Genomic DNA, 23,262 nt, shown 5'->3' with positions numbered 1-23,262 from the left:
GCTGCGGTCCCAGTACTGATCCCTGCGGTACCCCACTGGTCACTGCCTGCCATTCCGAAAATGGAGCAGTTAATCACTACCCTTTGTTTCCTATTAGCCAACCAATTTTCAATCCAATCTAGTACTTTGCCCCCAATACCATCCGCCCTAATTTTACTCACTAACCTCCTGAGTGGGACTTTATCAAAAGCTTTCTGAAAGTCCAGGTACACTACATCTACTGGATCTCCCTCATCCATCTTCAGAGTTACATCCTCAAAAAATTCCAGAAGATTAGTCAAGCATGATTTCCCCTTCATAAATCCATGCTGACTCTGACCTATCGTGTTACTACTATCCAGATGTGTCGTAATTTCATCCTTTATAATAGACTCCAGCATCTTTCCCACCACTGGAGGTCAGACTAACTGGCCTATAATTTCCTGTTTTCTCTCTCCCACCTTTCTTAAAAAGTGGTACAACATTAGCCACCCTCCAATCCTCAGGAACCGACCCAGAATCTATCGAACTCTGGAAAATAATCACCAACACATCCACGATTTCTCGAGCCACCTCCTTCAGTACCCTGGGATGTAGACCATCAGGCCCTGGGGACTTATCAACCTTCAGACCTAACAGTCTCTCCAACACCAATTCCTGCCTAATATAAATTCCCTTAAGTTCAGGTCCTTCAGCCACTGTTACCTCAGGGAGATTGCTTGTGTCTTCCCCAGTGAACACAGATCTGAAGTACCAATTTAATTCTTCTGCCATTTCTTTGTTACGTTTAGATTAGATTACTTTTTTTAGATTAGTTTAGATTAGATTACTTACAGCATGGAAACAGGCCCTTCGGCCCAACAAGTCCACACCAACCCGCCGAAGCGCACCCACCCACACCCATTCCCCTACATATACCCTGCACCTAACACTATGGTCAATTTAGCATGGCCAATTCACCTAACCTGCACATTTTGGACTGTGGGAGGAAACCCACGCAGACACGGGGAGAATGTGCAAACTCCACACAGTCAGTCGCCTGAGGTGGGAATCGAACCCAGGTCTCTGGCACTGTGAGGCAGCAGTGCTAACCATTGTGCCACCGTGCTGCCCATTTGTGGTTGTAGACTCCGGAGAAAGAAGGTGAGATGTTCCTCCTCCAGTTTGCGGGTAGCCTTAATTACATGGTGGAGGCGGCCCAGAATGGATAGGTCACGGGGGGGGTGGGGGGGGGGGACCTGAAATGGATGGCCACAGGAAGGTGGGGTTGCTTGGCATGTACGGTCCAGAGACATTCCCTGAACTGTTCTGCGAGTTTGCGCTCAGTCTCTTTGATGTCGAGGAGACCACATCAGGAGCAACACGTGCAGTAAATGAGGTTTGGAAGTAAATCTCTGCCAGCTTCAGAACAATCCTCTTGGACCTCGAACTGACTTGGGGGGGGGGGGGGGGGGGGGGGGGGGGGGAGGAAAGAGTTGTGAGCACAGGGTTTGCACCTCTTCCAGCAGCAGGGGACGGTGCTGAGTGCAGAGGGTGCACCTAGCGAGGGAATCACACTGGGAACGGTCCCTACAGAATGCAGATACGGGTGGCCCAGGAGGGAAACGTATCTTTGGGGCTGGGGTCTGACTGTAGGCGGTGAAAATGACAGTGGATAGAACTCCTCCATTAATGTTGGAGACACCACCCACACCCTCCACCATGACCTCAGACATCCCACTCCCCAACACCTCATCTTCACCATGCAGTCCCTCTCCACCGGTAACCCGCACAAGGAAGGCCTAAAAGCCCTCTGTTTCTTCCTCTCCCACTGACCCATGCAACCAACCCCCCCCCCCCGTACCCAAAACAACCTCTCCTTTCAATCCTCCATCTTCCTACAAAGACGAGGGGTGGCATGGGTCCATTCTATGCCTTGCCCCCTTGTAGGATGATGTGGAACAGTCCCCTCTTTCACAGCGACACTGGCACCATCTGTCCCTCCACAACATCGATGACTGGATCGGCGCTGCCTCGTGCTCCCGTGAGGAGCTCAAACATTCATCCACTTCACCCGCACCTTCCACCCTGACCTCCAACTCACCTGGACCACCTCCGACACCTCCCTCCCCCTTCCTGGACGCTCCATCACCGGCAATCGACCTCACACAGACATCTACTACAAACCCACCGACTCCCACAGCTACCTGGGCCACCTGGCCTCCTGCAAAAATGCCATCCCTTAGCCCCAATTTCTCCGCCTCTGCCGTATCTGCTCCCAGGATGAGCGATTCCACGCCAGGACATCCCACATGTCCTCCTACTTCCAGGACTGTAATTTCCCCCCCCCCCCTCCCTTATCAACAATTGCCCTCAATCGCATCGCCTCCATTTCCCGCACCTCTGCCCTCGACTCCCACTACCCCCAATTTTGCCACCTACAGTCAGACCCCACCACCAAAAATCTATTTCCCTCCCCATCCCTTCCTGCATTCCGTAGGGGCCGCTCCCTCGTTAGGTCCACACTCCCCAAACACCTCTCCACACCCGGCACCTTCCCCCGGCTGCTGTAAGAGGGACAAACTTGCGTCCACACCTACCGACCTCGCCTCCGTCCAAGGTCCAAAAGGATCATTCTAAGTCCAGCAGAGATTTACTGGTGTGCCCTCAGAACTCAGTTACTGCAACTGTCGCTCTGGATGTGGTCTCCTCTACATCGGAGAGGCTGAGCAGAGCGCAAACAAACCCGCAGAGCGGTTCGGGGAACATCTTTGGTCTGTGCGCACCAACCAAACCCACCACCCTGTAGCCATTCATTTCAACCCCCACCACACACAGACACACACTCTGGGCCACCACCACCACCAAAGTAAGGCCATCTACAAACTAGAGGAAGAACACTTCATCTTCCACACCTCAGGAGTCTACAACTACACCTCCCAGCCCCATCCTCACCCCTCTATTTATCTCTCCCCAGCCCTGATGAAGGGTCATGCCCAAAACGTCGCCTCTCCTGCTCCTCAGCTGCTGCCTGACCTGCTGTGCTTTTTTTTTTAGCAACCCACTTCATCGACTCAGTCAAGACGGCCAACGTACTGTGTTGCACCACTTGCATTGGCTGGGACAGGAGGCTTGTCCTAGAGCCCACAATCAGAGACAACACTCCCAACTGGCAGCATCGGAGGAGCTCTACATTGCAGTGGATACCATCTCTCCCAGGTGAGATAAGAGCACTGGAACATGGAGCTGTAGGCCATTTGGCCCATCGTGCCTGCTCTGCCGTTCAATGGGATCACGGCTGAGAATTGCTTCCCTTTCTGCCTCATCTTTGTCGTCTACCACAAAAAGCGATCGAACGCAGCCTTGAATAAACTGAAAGGCCGTCACATTCAACGAGAGCCAGGTTAATCTCTCCCGTGCCCTGAAAGGAAGGCTCCTTGTTGTTCAACACTAGGCCTCAGCACAAGAATGAACACCTCACGGGAATCCACTCTACCCAGTCCCCTCAGGATCTTAAAGGCGTCGACGAGAGACCACCACTCATTCTTCAAAACTCCAGAGGAAATAGGCCCAACCCTGATCAGCCTCGCTTCGCATGGTAAACCTTTCGTGTCAGGCTGGGATGGCGGGGGGTGGAAGATGGGCACGATCTCATTGACCCAAACCGTTTCGCAACTCGTGGGCTGTGGAGCGAGCCACCACTGGGGCTGTCCGTGGGATCTTCCTGTGTGCCCGTTGGCCACCAATACTGCGATGACGCCCGCTCTCGGAAAAAAGTACTTCCTCGGCTGCCTTCTCTTGGTGGTGGGGGAAACAGTGGAGGGGAGGATGACCAAACGTTGGGAGGGCGGGGGGGGGGGGGGGGGGGGGGGGGGGGGGGGGGGGGGGTGACGTGAGGCGATCACGGCAATGGAAGGACCTGCTCCAAAAGGCGGGATTTACTCTCCTGCCCTGAAAAGGAGGGCACTACCCCTCCCCCCACCACAGCAGCAACTCCAGACTCCCCTCGCCTCACGTTGGCAGCAAGCTCTCCCACATTGGCCCCTTAGGCATTCCCTGTTTTGACCGCCTCACCAAGGGGTGGAACTGCCTACCGTTGCCTCCGGCTCCAAGCTCCTAAATCCCAGTCAGGAAAAGAGCAGAAGAATTGTAGGTGACAATGTAATAATGATTTAGGGACAATGCAGCCATCTCTTCCCAGTACGTGTAGCCTGGAGAAAGGGTTTCCCCTGCATATTAAAAATTCCCCCTGTGCATGAAAAACCACAAGGGATGCAAACTGGGAAATAATCAAGACTTTTCAAGAAACGATAAGGAAAAATCGAAAGGAAACTTGAGAAAGATTATCATTTAGGAACACTGGACGGCAGGAAATGGAGTGGTGTGTAGGTTAGGTATACCTTAGATTCAGATTAATGCTAGGCACAACGTAGTGGGCCGAACGGCCTGTACTGTTGTGTGTTCACGGCTGCATAAGACATGGGAGTGGAAGGAAGGCCATTCGGCCCATCCACTCCGCCATTCAATCATGGCTGATGGACATTCCAACCCCACTTATCCACACTCTCCCCGTGTCCCCTTAATTCCTTGCGAGATCAAGAACTTATCAATCCCTGCCTTGAAGACATTTAACATCCCAGCCTCCACTGCGCTCCGTGGCAATGAATTCCACAGGCCCACCACTCTCTGGCTGAAGAAATGTCTCCGCATTTCTGTTCTAAATTGACCCCCCTCTAATTCTAAGGCTGTGTCCACGGGTCCTAATCCCCCCCCCCCCCCCCCTCGCCTAATGGAAAGGACACTCTAGCATTGCAGAGGGAGCTCCAAACAAACACTGACTGCAAATAATAACCAAAAGAAGTGCAGATGTGCCTGCTCTCCCTGCCACAGGACAGATTTTGGGAAACTTGAAAGGGTTCAGAAAAGATTTACCAGGATGTCACCAGGGTTGGAGGGTTTGAGCTACAGGGAGAGGCTGAATAGGCTGGGGCTGTTTTCCCTGGAACGTCAGAGGCTGAGGGGGTGACCTTATAGAGGTTTATAAAATCATGAGGGGCATAGATAGGATAAATAGGCAAAGTCTTTTCCCTGGGCTGGGGGAGTCCAGAACTAGAGGGGCATAGGTTTAGGGTGAGAGGGGAAAGATTTAGAACAAAGAACATTCCAGCACATGAACAGGCCCTTCGGCCCCTCCATGCCTGCGCCAATCCAGATCCTCTCTCTAAACCTGTCGCCTATTTTCTAAGGATCTGAATCCCTCTGCTCCCTGTCCATTCATGTATCTGTCTGGATACATCTTAAATGATGCTATCATTCCCGTCCCTACCACCTCCACTGGCAACGCATTCCAGGTACCCACCACCCTCTGCATGAAGAACCTTCCACACATACCTCCCCTGAACTTTTCCCCTCTCATCTTGAGCCCGTGACCCCTAGTAATTGAGCCCCTTAAAAGGTATACCTACATCTTCTTAATGTCCCAACTCTGGGGATAAAGCTCCTTGCTACCCACCCTGTCTACCCTCCCATGATTCTGTAGACCTCAATCAGGTCCCTCCTCAACTTCAGTCTTTCTAATGAAAATAATCCGAATCTACTCAACCTCCTGCCATAGGTAGCACCCCCCATACCAGGCAACACCCTAGTGAACCTCCTCTGCACCATCTCCAAAGCCTCCACATCGTTTTGGTAACGTGGTGACCAGAACTGTACGCAGTATTCCAAATGTGGCCGAACCAAAGTCCTGTCCAACTGTAACATGACCTACCAACTCTTGTACTCAATACCCCATCCGATGAAGGAAAGCCTGCCGTATGCCTTCTTGACCACTCCATCGACCTGCGTTACCACCTACAGGGAACAATGGATAACACCACCAAGGTTGCCCCAGGACTTTTCCATTTACTGTATAGTTTACTCTTGAATCGGATCTTCCAAAATTCCTTGCATTTGTCTGGATTGAACTCCATCTGCCATTTCTCTGCCCACCTCTCCAATCTGTCTATATTCTGCTGCATTCTCGGACAGCCCCCTTCACTATCTGCTACTCCACCGATCTTAGTGTCATCTGCAAATCAGGCCAACAATACCTTCCTCCAGATCATTTATGTATATCACAAATAGCAGTGGTCCCAGCACAGACCCCTGTCGAACAGGTCTCCATTTTGAGAAACACCATTAGACTACTACACTGTGTCTCCTGCTGCCCAGCCAGTTCTCTATCCGTTTAGCTAGTATACCCTGGACCCCATGCAACTTCACTTTCTCCATCAGCCTCCCACGGGGAACCTTATCAAACGCTTTACTGAAGTCTGTATATATAACATCTACAACTCTTCCCTCAATCACCATTGTCACTCCTTCAAGGAATTCTACTAGATTTGTCAGACATGACCTCCCCTGCACAAAACAATCTGCCTATCACTGATAAGCCCATTTTCTTCCAAATGTAAATAGATTCTATCCCCTCAGTATCTTCTCCAGTAGCTTCCCTACCACTGACTTCAGACTCACCGGTCTATAATTATCTGGATTAACCCTGCTACCCTTCTGAAACAAGGAGACAACTTTAGCAATTCTCCAGTCCTCTGTTCAAGGGTGCGGCAAAGATATCTGTTAAAGCCCCAGCTATTTCCTCTCTCTCGTTTCCCTCAGTAACCTGGGAAAGATCCCATCTGGACCTGGGGACTTGTCCACCTTAATGCCTTTAAGAATACCCAACAATTCCTCTCTCCTTATGCCGACTTGACCGTGAGTAATCAAACATCTATCCCTAACCTCAACATCCGCCATGTCCCTCTCCTCGGTGAATACCAATGCAAAGAACTCGTTAAGAATCTCACCCATTCTCTCTGTGTCCTCACATAACTTTCCGCCTTTGTCCTTGAGTGGGCCAACCCTTTCTAGAGTTACCCTCTTGCTCCTTATATATTAATAATAGACTTTGGGATTTACTAAACATATTTCATAATCCCTTTTAGCCCCCTTAATTCCTCATTTCAGATTGGTCCTTCTTTCCCGATATTTTTCCATAGCTTTGTCTGTCTTCAGTCACCTAGCCCTTATGTATACATCCTTTTTCCTCTGAGCCACTCTCACAATTTCACCTGTCATTGTTGGTTCCCTAATCTTGCCATTTCTATCCCTCATTTTCACGGGAACATCTCTCTCCTGAATTCTAATCAGCCTCTCTTTAAAAGCCTAAAACTTACGGAATTTTGCTCTAGTTGGCCTTGCCCCCCCCAGTTTAGCGCTCTTCCTTTCGGACCACTCTCGTCTTTGACCATGAGTATCCTAAAACTTATGGAATTGTGATCACTATTCCCAAAGTAATCCCCTCCTGAAACTCCACCCACCTGGCTGGGCTCACTCCCCAACACCGGGTCCAGTCTGGCCCCTTCCCGAGTTGGACTATTTACATAATGCTCTAGAAAACCCTCCTGGATGCTCCTTACAAATTCTGCTCCACCCAGACCTCTAACACTCAGTGATCCCAGTCCATGTTGGGAAAATTAAAATCTCCCATCGACACCACCCTGTTGCTCCGACATCTTGCAGTGACCTCTCTACATATTTGTGCCTGTATCTCACACTCACTGATGGGAGGCCTGCCCCAACGTTGTTCCCACACCCTTCCTGTTTCAGAGCTCTGCCCATACTGCCTCACTGCTCGAGTTCTCCATCGTGCCCTCCTTCAGCACAGCTGTGATATCCTCCCTGACCAGTAACACAACTCCTCCAGCACTTTTATCTCCCTCTCTATCCCGTCTGAAGCATCGATATTCTGGGATGTTTAGCTGCCAATCATGCCCTTCCCTCTACCAAGTCTCAGTAATAGCAATAACATCAAACTCCCAGGTAAAAGGGACCAAAGGGGCAACTTTTTCACGCAGAGGGTGGTGCGTGTGGGGAATGAGCTGCCAGAGGAAGTGGTAGATGCTGGCACAATGACAACATTTAAAAGGCACCAGGCCTGGTCTGTGAATAGGAAGGGTTTAGAGGCTTATGATTAGATTCCCTACAGTGTGGAAACAGGCCCTTCGGCCCAACTAGTCCACACCGACCCTCCAAAGCGTAACCCAACCACTCCCATTTCCCTCTGACTAATGCACCTAACACTACGGGTAATTTAGCACGGCCAATCCACCCTGACCTGCACATCTTTTGAATTGTGGGAGGAAACCAGAGCACCCGGAGCAAACCCACGCAGACACAGGGAGAATGTCTGTGCGGAGTTTGCACAGTCCCCCAAGGGTGGGAATCGAACCCAGGTCCCTGGTGCTGGGAGGCAGCAGGGCTAACCACTGAGCCACCGTGCTGACCCTGTTGGGCTAAGTGCCAGCAAATGGGATGAGATTAAATTTAAGATATCTGGTCGACATGGACAAGTCAGAGTGAAGGGTCTGCACCCATGCTGTACGATCCTGTAACTCTAGGTCTGGCAGCATCTGTGGGGAGAAATCGGAGTTAACATTTCAGGTCCAGCGACCCTTCCTCAGAACTCACAAGACTCTAGTCAGACAAGAGGGAATAAAGGTTTTGAAACCAAGGCAAGTGTGCGCAGTGAAGATAGAGATGGTCAGGATCGAACAGAAAGATGTGCGAAGGGGCAGAATGGCCTCCTCCCACAATTGGACAAAAGCCCCAAAACGTAACAATCTGACTGAGGCCTGGGAGAACCTGACATGGATCTAGAGTGAGATCATCTTTCCCTCCACGTGCCTGGGGGACATTCCAATGGAGTCTCAGAAAAACAGGTACGACTAGTTTCCAATTTTAGCTCCTGAGCAGAATTCGGCAGACAGCAATGTTACTACGGCATGGACCATCTTTGATCAGTCTGTCCTCAGAGAAACGGCACGAAGCGACCCAGGCCCCACTCTCACACAGGGCTGGGGTTGCCGTGGGAACGAAGTGGGAGAAAACAGAGAGAGCATGTTGTTTTGTAGACAGCTGGGAGCGAGTCAGGCAGGGTTCCAATTACACTGCGGTCACACACAGCCTTGACATCAGCCCTCAATTAAATGCCAGCTTAATCTCAGAATTACTGCATGTCCCTGTTCCAGGCCCGATCACACTGCTACCCAACACACATGACTCTGGGCTGGAGGGAAGGGCCGCACCGTCGCAGGGTCAGCGGCGAGGGGGGAGGACCGCACCGTCGCAGGGTCAGAGTGACTGTGCTATATGGTCACGAGTGACCAAATTCTGAAAGTTCCCAAAAGGTTTGAAGGAGGCTGCAATGTGACAAAGAAGCAGGAGCTGACAGCACTGTGGTACAACTTCAGCAGCGGCTCGCTCTAGCACCCCATGATCGGACCACGCTGATTCTGTTGCACACAAATATCACCAGCACAATCTCAGTCCTGAAGCTACTGCTGGTGTAGAATGACAAAAATAAAAACCCCATTGCCCTTGCAAATCCCAGAAAAGATCGCTGATGTGTTCCTGCCAGCTACCCACTAATCTCACCACTCACAGCCCACAACCACACGCTCCTGTCAACGGAGACCACCCTCAGTATTGACCAAGCTGTTATCCTGTGAGGGGGCACAGCATGTGAAGGAGTTCTGGCAATCACCACCTCCATCAAAAAGTGATATCCAAGATAACCAGAAGGCTGGCAATGTGCCAATGGAGTTTGCTGCTGCCTGGGACACAATGGGACACTCCACGTCTGTTCCGAAAACTGACTAGACAGAGCCTCAAACACAGGTGGGGGGGGGGGAAGAGAGAGGAGGAACAAGCTCTCGAAACCCTCCAGCACAACAACACATTTTCAAAAACGTAATGTCACCACCACCACCACCCCACCCCCTGCCCCTCCCCCTCCAGCACCCAGCCCATATCCCCCCAAACCCTTCCTATTCCTGTCTCCATCCAGATGCCTTTTAAATGTCGTCATTGTACCAGCCTCCACCACATCCTCTGGCAGCTCATTCCACACACGTACCACCCTCTGGGTGAAAAAGTTGCCCCTTAGGTCTCTTTTATATCTTTCCCCTCTCACCCTAAACCTATGCCCCTCTAGTTTTGGACCTCCCCGACCCCAGGGAAAAGACTTTGTCTATTTATCCTATCCATGTCCCTCATGATTTTATAAACCTCTATAAGGTCACCCCTCAGCCTCCGACGCTCCAGGGAAAACAGCCCCAGCCTGTTCAGCCTCTCCCTGTAGCTCAAACCTTCCAACACTGGTAACATCCTTATAAATCTTTTCTGAACCCTTTCAAGTTTCACAACATCTTTCCGATAGGAAGGAGACCAGAATTGCACGCAATATTCCAACAGTGGCCTAACCAACGCCCTGTACAGCCACAACATGACCTCCCAACTCCTGTACTCAATACTCTGACCAATAAAGGAAAGCATACCAAACACCTTCTTCACTATCCTATCTACCTGTGACTCCACTTTCAAGGAGCTATGAACCTGCACTCAAAGGTCTCTTTGTTCAGCAACACTCCCTTGGACCTTACCATTAAGTGTATAAGTCCTGCTAAGATTTGCTTTTCCAAAATGCAGCACTTCGCATTTATCCGAATTAAACTCCATCTGCCACTTCTCAGCCCATTGGCCCATCTGGTCCAGATCCTGTTGTAATCTGAGGTAACCTTCTTCGCTGTCCACTACACCTCCAATTTTGGTGTCATCTGCAAACTTACTAACTGTACCTCTTATGCTCGCATCCAAATCATTTATATAAAATGATGAAAAGTAGTGGACCCAGCACCGATCCTTGCGGGCACTCCACTGGTCACAGGCCTCCAGTCTGAGAAACAACTCCCTCTGTCTTCTCCCTTTGAGCCAGTTCTGTATCCAAATGGCTAGTTCTCCCTGCATTCCGTGAGATCTAACCGTGCTAATCAGTCTCCCATGGGGAACCTCGAAGTCCATGTACAATACATCTACTGCTCTGCCCTCATCAATCCTCTTTGTTACTTCTTCAAAAATCTCAATCAAGTTTGTGAGCCATGATTTCCCACGCACAAAGCCATGTTGACTATCCCGAATCAGTCCTTGCCTTTCCAAATACATGCACATCCTGTCCCTCAGGATTCCCTCCAACAACTTGTCCACCACCGAGGTCATGCTCACTGGTCAATAGTTCTCTGGCTTGTCCTTACCACCTTTCTTAAATAGTGGCACATTAGCCAACCTCCAGTCTTCCGGCACATCACCGGTGACTATTCTCAAAAGGTTCATCTACCCTGATGCCACACAAGTGCCATCCTTCCATAATCCACGGCTCGAACCTCAAACAAGGAGTTAAGAAGCTGATGACCACTTAGCATCTCAGAGGGACTCTTTCCAAACATTCCACAACCACAATGCCTGTGCCAAATCAGAAGTGCACATCCACAAGGATCACCAGAGGCTAAAGCAAGATCCTAATCCAACATGTCGGAAATGACTTTAGATCTGGAACAAAGCTGAGGCAAGTGACTGATCTGCACTTGGAACTGCTGCCCCAATGCTCCACACCTCACAGTTATCCTGCTACAGTACTGTGCTCCAGCAAGGGGCATCCACATACACACACCTTCTGGACACAACTGATTGCAACAATGGACGCCATGACTGGATGTCTCTGCTTACCAGGTCTCCCGACGCTCCCAACCCTCGCAAGCGTCACTCCGCAACACCACCTACCGACTGATGGAAACCCACAAGCTGGTGGAGGGCTGCGTCTACCCACCCCAACAATACCTGCACAACTCACCGACTCAATACCTCCCATCTTGCCATATGGAGCGATCCCAGTAAAGTCAGATGTACAGCACGGAAACAGGCCCCTCCGTCCAATACATCCATGCCAACTGGATATCCGAAATTAATCTCGTACCACTTGACAGCACTTGGCCCATAGCCCTCTAAACCCTTCCTATCATTGTACCAGCCTCCAGCACATCCTCTGGCTGCTCATTCCATACACACACCACCCACTGCGTGAAAAAGTTGCCCCTTAGGTCTTTTTTATATCTTCCCATACTCACTTTAAACCTATGCCCTCTCATTCTGGACAGCACCCCTCCTTCCCCACAAACGACAGACCCCCCCCCTTCCCCACAAACACAGACCCCCGAATGCCTCGCCCGCCCCCCTTCCCCACAAACGCCGGCCCCCCCCTTCCCCACAAACACAGACCCCCCAATGCCTCGCCCGCCCCCCTTCCCCACAAACGCCGGCCTCCCCCTTCCCCACAAACACAGACCCCCCAATGCCTCGCCCGCCCCCCTTCCCCACAAACGCCGGCCTCCCCCTTCCCAACAAACACAGACCCCCCCCTTCCCCCGCAAACACAGACCTCCCCTTCCCCCGCAAACCCAGACCTCCCCTTCCCCCGCAAACCCAGACCCCCCCTTCCCCCCGCAAACCCAGACCCCCCCCTTCCCCACAAACCCAGACCCCCCCTTCCCCCCGCAAACCCAGACCCCCCCCTTCCCCACAAACACAGACCCCCCCCTTCCCCACAAACACAGACACCCCCTTCCCCACAAACACAGACCCCCCCCTTCCCCACAAACACAGACCTCCCCTTCCCCCCGCAAACCCAGACCCCCCCTTCCCCCCGCAAACCCAGACCCCCCCTTCCCCCCGCAAACCCAGACCCCCCCTTCCCCCCGCAAACCCAGACCCCCCCTTCCCCCCGCAAACCCAGACCCCCCCCTTCCCCCCGCAAACCCAGACCCCCCCTTCCCCCCGCAAACGACAGACCCCCCCTTCCCCCCGCAAACCCAGACCCCCCCTTCCCCCCGCAAACCCAGACCCCCCCTTCCCCCCGCAAACCCAGACCCCCCCCTTCCCCCCGCAAACCCAGACCCCCCCTTCCCCCCGCAAACGACAGACCCCCCCTTCCCCCCGCAAACCCAGACCCCCCCTTCCCCCCGCAAACCCAGACCCCCCCCCTTCCCCCCGCAAACCCAGACCCCCCCTTCCCCCCGCAAACGACAGACCCCCCCTTCCCCCCGCAAACGACAGACCCCCCCTTCCCCCCGCAAACGACAGACCCCCCCCTTCCCCCGCAAACACAGACCCCCCAATGCCTCACCCGCCCCCCTTCCCCACAAACGCCGCCCCCCCCTTCCCCCGCAAACACAGACCCAACGCCTCACCCGCCCCCCTTCCCCCGCAAACGACAGACCCCCCCTTCCCCCGCAAACGACAGACCCCCCCTTCCCCCGCAAACGACAGACCCCCCCCTTCCCCCGCAAACGACAGACCCCCCCTTCCCCCGCAAACGACAAACCCCCCCTTCCCCCGCAAACGACAAACCCCCCAACACCTCACCCACCCCCTTCCCCACAAACACAGACCCAGATACCCCCCCCACAAACACAGACCCAGACCCCTTCACACACAAACACTGACCCCCCAACACCTCACCCACCCCCTTCCCCACAAACACAGACCCCCAGCGCCTCACCCACCCCCTTCCCCACAGACACAGAACCCCCCCCACAGACCGCACCCTTCCCCACAAACACAGAGCCCTCCAATGCCAGACCCTCCCCTTCTCCCACAAACACAGAGCCCTCCAATGCCAGACCCCCCCCTTCCCCCACAGACAGAGCCCCCACTTCCCCACAAACAGAGCCCCCCAATGCCAGACCACCGCCTTCCCCCACAGACACAGAGCCCCCCAATGCCAGACCCCCCCTTCCCCCACAGACACAGAGCCCCCCAATGCCAGACCCCCCCTTCCCCACAGAGCCCCCCAATGCCAGACCCCCCCCTTCCCCCACAGAGCCCCCCAATGCCAGACCCCCCCCTTCCCCCACAGAGCCCCCCAATGCCAGACCCCCCCCTTCCCCCACAGAGCCCCCCAATGCCAGACCCCCCCCTTCCCCCACAGAGCCCCCCAATGCCAGACCCCCCCCTTCCCCCACAGAGCCCCCCAATGCCAGACCCCCCCCTTCCCCCACAGACACAGAGCCCCCCAATGCCAGACCCCCCCCTTCCCCCACAGACAGAGCCCCCCAATGCCAGACCCCCCCCTTCCCCCACAGACACAGAGCCCCCCAATGCCAGACCCCCCCCCTTCCCCCACAGACAGAGAGCCCCCCAATGCCAGACCCCCCCCCTTCCCCCACAGACAGAGAGCCCCCCAATGCCAGACCCCCCCCCTTCCCCCACAGACAGAGAGCCCCCCAATGCCAGACCCCCCCCTTCCCCCACAGACAGAGAGCCCCCCAATGCCAGACCCCCCCCTTCCCCCACAGACACAGAGCCCCCCAATGCCAGACCCCCCCCCTTCCCCCACAGACACAGAGCCCCCCAATGCCAGACCCCCCCCCTTCCCCCACAGACACAGAGCCCCCCAACGCCAGACCCCCCCCTTCCCCCACAGACACAGAGCCCCCCAACGCCAGACCCCCCCCTTCCCCCACAGACACAGAGCCCCCCAACGCCAGACCCCCCCCTTCCCCCACAGACACAGAGCCCCCCCTTCCCCACAGACACAGAGCCCCCCCTTCCCCACAGACACAGAGCCCCCCAATGCCAGACCCCCCCCTTCCCCCACAGACAGAGCCCCCCAATGCCAGACCCCCCCCTTCCCCCACAGACACAGAGCCCCCCAATGCCAGACCCCCCCCCTTCCCCCACAGACACAGAGCCCCCCAATGCCAGACCCCCCCCCTTCCCCCACAGACACAGAGCCCCCCAATGCCAGACCCCCCCCCCCTCCCCCACAGACACAGAGCCCCCCAATGCCAGACCCCCCCCCTTCCCCCACAGACACAGAGCCCCCCAACGCCAGACCCCCCCTTCCCCCACAGACACAGAGCCCCCCAACGCCAGACCCCCCCCCTTCCCCCACAGACACAGAGCCCCCCAATGCCAGACCCCCCCTCCCCCACAGACACAGAGCCCCCCAATGCCAGACCCCCCCCTTCCCCCACAGACACAGAGCCCCCCAATGCCAGACCCCCCCCTTACCCCACAGACACAGAGCCCCCCCTTCCCCACAGACACAGAGCCCCCCAATGCCAGACACCCCCCTTCCCCCACAGACACAGAGCCCCCCAATACCAGACCCCCCCCTTCCCCCACAGACACAGAGCCCCCCAATATCAGACCCCCCCCTTCCCCCACAGACACAGAGCCCCCCCTTCCCCACAGACACAGAGCCCCCCAATGCCAGACCCCCCCTTCCCCCACAGACACAGAGCCCCCCAATGCCAGACCCCCCCCTTCCCCCACAGACACAGAGCCCCCCAATACCAGACCCCCCCCTTCCCCCACAGACACAGAGCCCCCCAATATCAGACCCCCCCCTTCCCCCACAGACACAGAGCCCCCCCTTCCCCACAGACACAGAGCCCCCCAATGCCAGACCCCCCCTTCCCCCACAGACACAGAGCCCCCCAATGCCAGACCCCCCCCTTCCCCCACAGACACAGAGCCCCCCAATATCAGAACCCCCCCTTCCCCCACACAGAGCCCCCCCTTCCCCACAGACACAGAGCCCCCCAATGCCAGACCCCCCCCTTCCCCCACAGACACAGAGCCCCCCAATATCAGAACCCCCCCTTCCCCCACAGACACAGAGCCCCCCCTTCCCCACAGACACAGAGCCCCCCAATGCCAGACCCCCCCCTTCCCCCACAGACACAGAGCCCCCCCTTCCCCCCAATGCCAGACCCGCCCCTTCCCCACAGGGAGACCCCCAGCCCCAGCTCCCCCCGGGGGTGCCCCCGGCCTGTCTTTGTGAACACTGACCCCCCCCCCCCCCCCCCGGGGGTGCCCCCGGCCTGTCTTTGTGAACACTGACCCCCCCCCCCCCCCCCCCGGGGGTGCCCCCGGCCTGTCTTTGTGAACACTGACCCCCCCCCCCTGTCTTTGTGAACACTGACCCCCCCCCCCCTGTCTTTGTGAACACTGACCCCCCCCCCCCCCCTGTCTTTGTGAACACTGACCCCCCCCCCCCTGTCTTTGTGAACACTGACCCCCCCCCCGGGGGTGCCCCCCCACTGTCTTTGTGAACACTGACCCCCACCCCCCCTGTCTTTGTGAACACTGACCCCCCCCCCCTGTCTTTGTGAACACTGACCCCCCCCCTGTCTTTGTGAACACTGACCCCCCCCCGTGTCTTTGTGAACACTGACCCCCCCCCCTGTCTTTGTGAACACTGACCCCCCCCCCCTGTCTTTGTGAACACTGACCCCCCCCCCCCCCTGTCTTTGTGAACACTGACCCCCCCCCCTGTCTTTGTGAACACTGACCCCCCCCCCCCCCCGTCTTTGTGAACACTGACCCCCCCCCCCCCCCCTGTCTTTGTGAACACTGACCCCCCCCCCCTGTCTTTGTGAACACTGACCCCCCCCCCCTGTCTTTGTGAACACTGACCCCCCCCCCCCCCTGTCTTTGTGAACACTGACCCCCCCCGGGGGTGCCCCCCCCTGTCTTTGTGAACACTGACCCCCCCCTGTCTTTGTGAACACTGACCCCCTCCTGTCTTTGTGAACACTGACCCCCCCCCGGGGGTGCCCCCCCCTGTCTTTGTGAACACTGACCCCCCCCTGTCTTTGTGAACACTGACCCCCCCCTGTCTTTGTGAACACTGACCCCCCCCGGGGGTGCCCCCCCCTGTCTTTGTGAACACTGACCCCCCCCTGTCTTTGTGAACACTGACCCCCCCCCGGGGGTGCCCCCCCCTGTCTTTGTGAACACTGACCCCCTCCTGTCTTTGTGAACACTGACCCCCCCCCGGGGGTGCCCCCCCCTGTCTTTGTGAACACTGACCCCCCCCTGTCTTTGTGAACACTGACCCCCCCCCTGTCTTTGTGAACACTGACCCCCCCCCGGGGGTGCCCCCCCCTGTCTTTGTGAACACTGACCCCCCCCCCGGGGGTGCCCCCCCCCTGTCTTTGTGAACACTGACCCCCCCCCTGTCTTTGTGAACACTGACCCCCCCCCCCTGTCTTTGTGAACACTGACCCCCCCCCCTGTCTTTGTGAACACTGACCCCCCCCCCCTGTCTTTGTGAACACTGACCACCCCCCCCCCCTGTCTTTGTGAACACTGACCCCCCCCCCCTGTCTTTGTGAACACTGACCCCCCCCCCCCCCTGTCTTTGTGAACACTGACCCCCCCCCCCCCCCTGTCTTTGTGAACACTGACCCCCCCCCCCCCCCTGTCTTTGTGAACACTGACCCCCCCCCCCCTGTCTTTGTGAACACTGACCCCCCCCCCCCTGTCTTTGTGAATACTGACCCCCCCCCCCTGTCTTTGTGAACACTGACCCCCCCCCCCCCCCTGTCTTTGTGAACACTGACCCCCCCCCCCTGTCTTTGTGAACACTGACCCCCCCCCCCCCCTGTCTTTGTGAACACTGACCCCCCCCCCCCTGTCTTTGTGAACACTGACCCCCCCCCTGTCCTGTACCTACTTGAAGCCGAGTCCCCGGAGGTGTTGTCCGATTAACCGGATCACATCCTCGTCCGCCCGCGACAGCCTCTTCTTCTTCCGGCCGCTGCCGGCCGGCGGCTGGCTCTCGGTGTGCGGCCCGAGTGTGGCCGTGTCCAGGCCCAGCCCCAGGCCCAGCCCCAGGCCCAGGCCTAGCCCCAGGCCGGGCCCGGGCCCGGGCCCGCTGTGAGGCAGCTGGCCGTTGGCGGCGCTGAGGTGCCCGGGCTGTGCGCCGTTCGTACTGGGCAGGCCCTGGGCTGGCGGCGCCTGCTGCTGCTGCTGCTGCTGCTGCTGCTGCATGGAGCTGGAGCCCGCGCTGCTCGGGAGGACGGGGCGGAGGCGGCGCCGGCGGCGGTGAGGACCGGGCCCCGAGCCGCTGGCGGACAATCGCTGCTTCTTCCTGGGAGGGGGAGGGCCGTGAGGCTGAGGCGGCGGCGGAGACGCTCCACCGGGCTCCGAGTCCGACGATGAGGCCAGAGTGCTGCGTGAGGCGGCGGCGGCGGCGCCGACGAGAGGCCGCGGTCCCGCAGCTCCTGGACTGGGCCCCGGCTCGGCGAGGCGCGTCATCAAAACATGCGCGGTCGCGTCACGACGTCGCGCCGACGCGTCATCCCGCTCGTCCGTTACCTCACAACCCCGATCTAGGCTGACGTCACCACCTTCTGCTTGTCCGGTGACGTCACGGCCTCGCGCACCTATTTACATGGGGTCACACGCTCCCAGCTCCGGATGATGTCACCACGTCACTGGTTGACCACCCCGTGAGGCCACTGGTTATCGCTTGCTTTGTGACATCATCGGTTCTAGCCCACATTGTGACATCACCAGTTCTAGCCCACTCCGTGACATCACTGGTTCTCGCCTGATCCACGACGTCATTGATTCTCCCCCAACCCTCCCCCCCATTCCAAGACATCATCAATTTTCGTCCCTTTCTGCCCAACCTTTGACGTCGTCCGTTGCCATGCACCCTCATGAAGAGGCCCCGAGAAGTCACCGATCAGTCCGTGTCACCTAGCCCGCTCCATAACAAGCACTGGTTCTCACCCACTTCATGAAGTCACCGGTTTTTGCCCATGTCCTGACATCATCAGTTGTTGCCACCCGGTGATGTCACCGATTCTCGATCACTCCATGACATCACTCGTTCTCGCCTGGACCATGACATCCCAGGGCCCAATGCCAAGGGCTTTGGTTGACATCTTTGGGAAGAATGCTCCCAGCTTGTTTGGCCAACTTCACAATCCTTCTCCAGTTCGATGCGCAGGGTGTATGAGCCCTGTCTTCCTAGCAGAGATGCCCCTCCCTAGGAGGCACACAATCACAAAATTGGGCCTGCAACCTGATAACGTACCATAATTGGGCCCGATTATGTCGTTTTGTGAAGAAAGTTCCTCAGGAAATCTCTCTTCATTCCCTGACACAGGACGTCGAGATCCCTGTTCCAGATCAGAGGGGACAGAATTCTGCACCTCCCTCCTAATGGGTGATGCAAGTCTGGACGACATATGGTGTTAATCATGAAACATTAGCTACGTCTATTGAGGCTGGAGTGGAGGCCTTTCCACTGTTATCACACTGGTCTTCCATTAGGCAGCTCACAGGATGTGTCTAGTAACACCTTTGAAGAAGAAAACAGGATGGGAAGCTTGTAAATGCAGGAAGGTTCTTCAGCAATTCTGAAACGTGGGAATGATGTTCTACCTGCACACTAGAGCCCAGAAGTTTCTTCACCTTTCTCAGGTGTTTAGATTAGGTTCCCTAGTGTGGAAACAGGCCTTTGGCCCAACAAGTCCACACCGACCCTCCGAAGAGTGACCCACCCAGTCCCATTCCCTCTGACTAACGTACCGAGCACCATGGGGCAATTTAGCACGGCCAATTCACCTGACCTGCACATCTTTGGATTGTGGGAGGAAACCGGAGCACCCGGAGGAAACCCCACACAGACACGGGGAGAATGTGCAAACTCCACACAGAAAGTCACCTGAGGCTGGAATCGAACCTGGGACCCTGGTGCTGTGAGGCAGCAGTGCTATCCACTGAGCCACCATGCCACCCCCCCCCCCCCCCTCCAGGGTTCAGGATACATCTTGCAATCCATGCTGAATCTCCTTACATCCCCTCTTGTCACCAGGCATAATTTGCGGCAACTTCAGACACAGCCTTTTCCCTCCTGATTCCCAGCCTTCCAGTGCAAGCAGCAACTTCCCAGGAGAATTTCGCTAATTTTTCACAAACATTGTGCAACTTCTTCAAAGAAGTGAATCTGTATCTTCCTAAAGATTCGCTCCTGTCCTTTGCCCTAAACGTGAAAGTATGGTATGAGGATCTAGGGGATGTCATACTGGTGTGTTGACTATGTCTTTATAATGTTTGTGCTTTTCATGATTTGAGAAATAATGGTTTTAAAACCAATGTTTTAAAACGATTGCTGCACGTTTCGTAAAGCAACTAACCTGCAAGCAGTAATTGAAAATGGTTGTGGATGAACTGGGACTGAGAGGGTGTATTAAGACTGAGCTTTGGTTGGCAATGAGAAATTGCTGTTCAATGGACTAGTGACCAATTATCGATGACAAACACCTTTTGATTTGTTCTCTGGCGACTGAACATCTTGAGGATGAGAATAAGGTACTGAGAGAAATTACTTGATCTCCATCTGTTCAGGGGCAGTCTCTCTCTGTTCTCTGCAGTCAAAACACACTTTAAAGCTGAAGAAAACCCATTTATCTTTTCCGCCAACAGTTGTTCTAAGCTGTAACTCTTAATTGGTAGGTCAGAGACATTTGACTAGTGAACCAGCCACCCTGTGCCTTTTGCAAACCAGTGGAAGAATCTGGAAGGCGACAAATGAAAAGCAAGGTTCCGACCAGCATGGGAATTATATGGGTTCGTACTTTTAAAGTATTATTTTAACTCATGACATGTGGGAGTCGCAGGTACTCAGGGAGATGAAGAAGGCACACTTGTCTTCATTGGTCAAAACATTGAGTCCAGAAATTGGGACGTGATATTGCAGCTGTACTGGCCACTTTTGGAATACTGCATTCAATCTTGGTCTCCCTGCTTAGGAAACATTGTTAAACTTGAGAGGGTGCAGAAAAGAGTTATAAGAATGTGGCCAGGTTTGGAGGGGTTGAGCTACAGGGAGAGGCAGAACAGGCTGGGGTTGTCTTCCCTGGAGCGTTGGAGGCTGAGGGGTGACCTTCTCGATGTTTATAAAACCATGAGGGGCATGGATAGGGCGAATTGCCAAGATCTTTTTCACAGGGTGGGGAACTCCAAAACTAGAGAGGCATCAGTTTACGATGAGAGGGAAAGATTTAAAAAGGAACTGAGGGGTAAGTTTTTCTCCCAGAGGGTGGTACGTGTCTGGAATGAGCAGCCAGAGGAAGTGGTAGAGGCTGGTTACAATGACGTCATTCAAAAGGAATCTGGATGGGAATGTGAATCGAAAGGGTTTAGAGGGATACGGGCCGGGTGCTGGGAAATGGGACTTGGTCAGATTGGGATGTCTGGTCAGTCTGGACGAGTTGCACCGAACGGCCTGTTTCTGTTCTGTATGATTCTATAAACTGGCATTGGTTTATCGAGAAAAAAAAGGATCACCTCAGCATCTGAGATGGAACAACTGAATTGCCTCCCAGTTTTCCTTTGACTATAAACTATTTTTGTGTGTGTGTGTGTGTGTGTGTGCGCGTATTTGTATGTGTGTGTGAATGTGCGTATCTGTGTGTATGTGTGTGAGAGAGAGTGTGTGTGAGAGAGAAAGTGTGTGTGTGTGAGACAGTGTGTATGAGAGTGTGTGTGTGAGAGAGAGTGTGTGAGTGAGTATGTGCACGTGTGTGTGAGTGAGAGAGAGAGAGAATGTGTGTGAGAGAGTGCTTGTGTATGTGTGTGAATGTGTGTGTGCGTGTGAGGGTTAGTATGTGTGTGAGTGTGTCTGTGTGAGAGAGAGTGTGTGTGTGTGTATGTGTGTATTGAGAGAGTGTGTGTGTGTGAGAGAGAATGTGTGTATGTGAGTGAGAGAGTGTGTGTCTGTGTGTACGTCTGTGTGAGAGGGAGTGTACATTTGTGTGTGAGAGAGTGTGTCTGTGTAGAGAGAGAATGTGTGTATGTGAGTGAGTATGTGCATGTGTGTGTGAGAGAGAGTGTTTGTATATGTGTGTGTGACGAGAGAGTGTGTGTGAGAGAGAGTGTGTGTGAGAGAGAGACTGCGTGTGGGAGAGTCTGCCTGTGTGAGAGAGAGAAAGTGTGTGTGTGAGTGAGTATGTGCATGTGTGTGTGTTTGTGTGTGTGTGTGAGAGAGAGAGAATGTGTGAGAGAGAGTGTGTGTGTGAGAGTGTGTGCGCGCATGTAAGGGTTACTGTGTGTGTGTGAGTGTGCCTATGTGAGCGAGAGAGTGTGTGTGTGCGTGTGTCTGTGTGTGTGAGAGAGAGAAAGTGAGTGACTGTGAGAGAGTGTGTGTGTGTATTCATTTTTCTATTTGTCTGTCTTTGTATCTGTCTGTGTGTCTGTCCGTTTGTGTGAGTGTGCGTATCTATCTGTCTGTGTCAGTTTGTGTGTGTGTGTGTTTATATGAGTCTGTCTCTATCTCTGTCTGTATGTGTTTGTGTGTGTGTATATCCATCTTTGCATGTGTGAGAGAGAGTGGGTGTGTGTGTGTCTGTGTGTATGTGTGAGGGTGTGTGTGTATGGGTGCCTGCATGTGTGGAATTTATAAGGGGATTATAGTTTTAATTTTCAGTGTTAAATGCTGACTGTAAGTGTCTAATTATCAGCGAGAGTCTAATTATCAGTATGAAACAGTCAATCTTGCTCAGAACAGGAAGTTCCTGTGTTTTTCTATCAGCCCAGCTCTGAATACCAGGTAAAGCAGGGAATGTTTGCATCCTAACTGAACACCCTTGAACTTTTGTAATAACTCTGGGGATAGCAGGGTTTGATTCTCAGTGTGCTACACTGGGGTGGGGTGACAGCCAATCCTGTTGCAATTGTCTTGGGTATTAAATGGCAAGAGTCCGCAGCCCTTCCTGATGGGGCGATGTCACCATTCCCCCCTGCCTTTCATTGCTGGATGGTGTCCCTCAACAGAAGCTATTGTGAAAGTGCCTTCAAGCTAATGTCCTGCTGCTCCACTTTGTAGGATAGGATCAAGGAAGGATTAGGAAGCCTCCCACTCGAATCTGTGTCCCACTGAGTTTACTGGGAGATGGTCGCAGGGTCAAAGGAGGTCGACAGCACAGAATAAGGCCCTTCAGCCCCATCGAGTCAAAAACAGCCACCTAATTGTACAAATCCCATTTCTCCAGCACTTGGCTCACGATCTTGGCGTTGTAAATCCAAGTCCTTCTTCATTGCGATGATGGGTTTCTGCCTGTCCCCACCTTCACAGGCAGTGAGCTCCAGAATCCCACCTGTGACAAGTACGGTGCCTTTAAGAGAGATTTGTGCTGGACTGTTTCTTTTGCAGAGTGGAGTCATTACCCCAAGGCTGGAATGGCTGCTTCCAAAGCAGTGGGTAAACAGCGTTCAGCTGCCTGAGTGTTTTCTTCGAGTTAGACAGGAAAAGCATGAATGGGTGCAGTCAGGCTCCCACAACCGCGAAATGAAACTGCTTGAGTTAGCGACTAAAGAGAAAAAAGGCCGAAGTCAGGGTGAAAGAGAGAGCTTCTGAACTTGGGAAGTTGGAGCTGAAAACTGAGAGTTGATTTCGAACGTAGGAGGTAAAGACAAAAGGTGGGAATGTGTCCGGATGGGTAACCCTTCGCAGGTTTGGCGAGGACAGCAATGGAGAGCAAACTCATCGTAGCCAAAGGGCTGGTGGGGATCTGTTTCAATATGTCAAATCGTCCGACGAGAAGGACGTAGTAACCTTGCTCATTTCATTTC

General features: G+C 54.5%; 1 protein-coding gene and 1 pseudogene across 1 annotated transcript in view; one reads left to right on the top strand and one right to left on the bottom strand.

Annotated features, from left to right (window-relative positions):
- The window catches only part of LOC140457175 (WD repeat-containing protein 26-like), a 58,939-nt pseudogene extending 40,993 nt beyond the window's left edge, over positions 1-17,946 (bottom strand).
- Positions 17,947-19,457: 1,511 nt separating this feature from the next.
- cnih2 (cornichon family AMPA receptor auxiliary protein 2) overlaps positions 19,458-23,262 on the top strand; it is a 245,027-nt gene continuing 241,222 nt past the window's right edge. Inside the window, exon 1 of the mRNA XM_072550918.1 lies at positions 19,458-20,259. Coding sequence (XP_072407019.1) covers positions 20,221-20,259 — 39 coding nt within the window. The 5' untranslated portion in view covers positions 19,458-20,220. The remainder of the gene's footprint in view (positions 20,260-23,262) is intronic.

This window comes from Chiloscyllium punctatum, chromosome 31, assembly GCF_047496795.1.
Source record: "Chiloscyllium punctatum isolate Juve2018m chromosome 31, sChiPun1.3, whole genome shotgun sequence".
NCBI lineage: Eukaryota > Metazoa > Chordata > Chondrichthyes > Orectolobiformes > Hemiscylliidae > Chiloscyllium > Chiloscyllium punctatum.
This window is presented reverse-complemented; position numbering and strand designations above follow the sequence as displayed.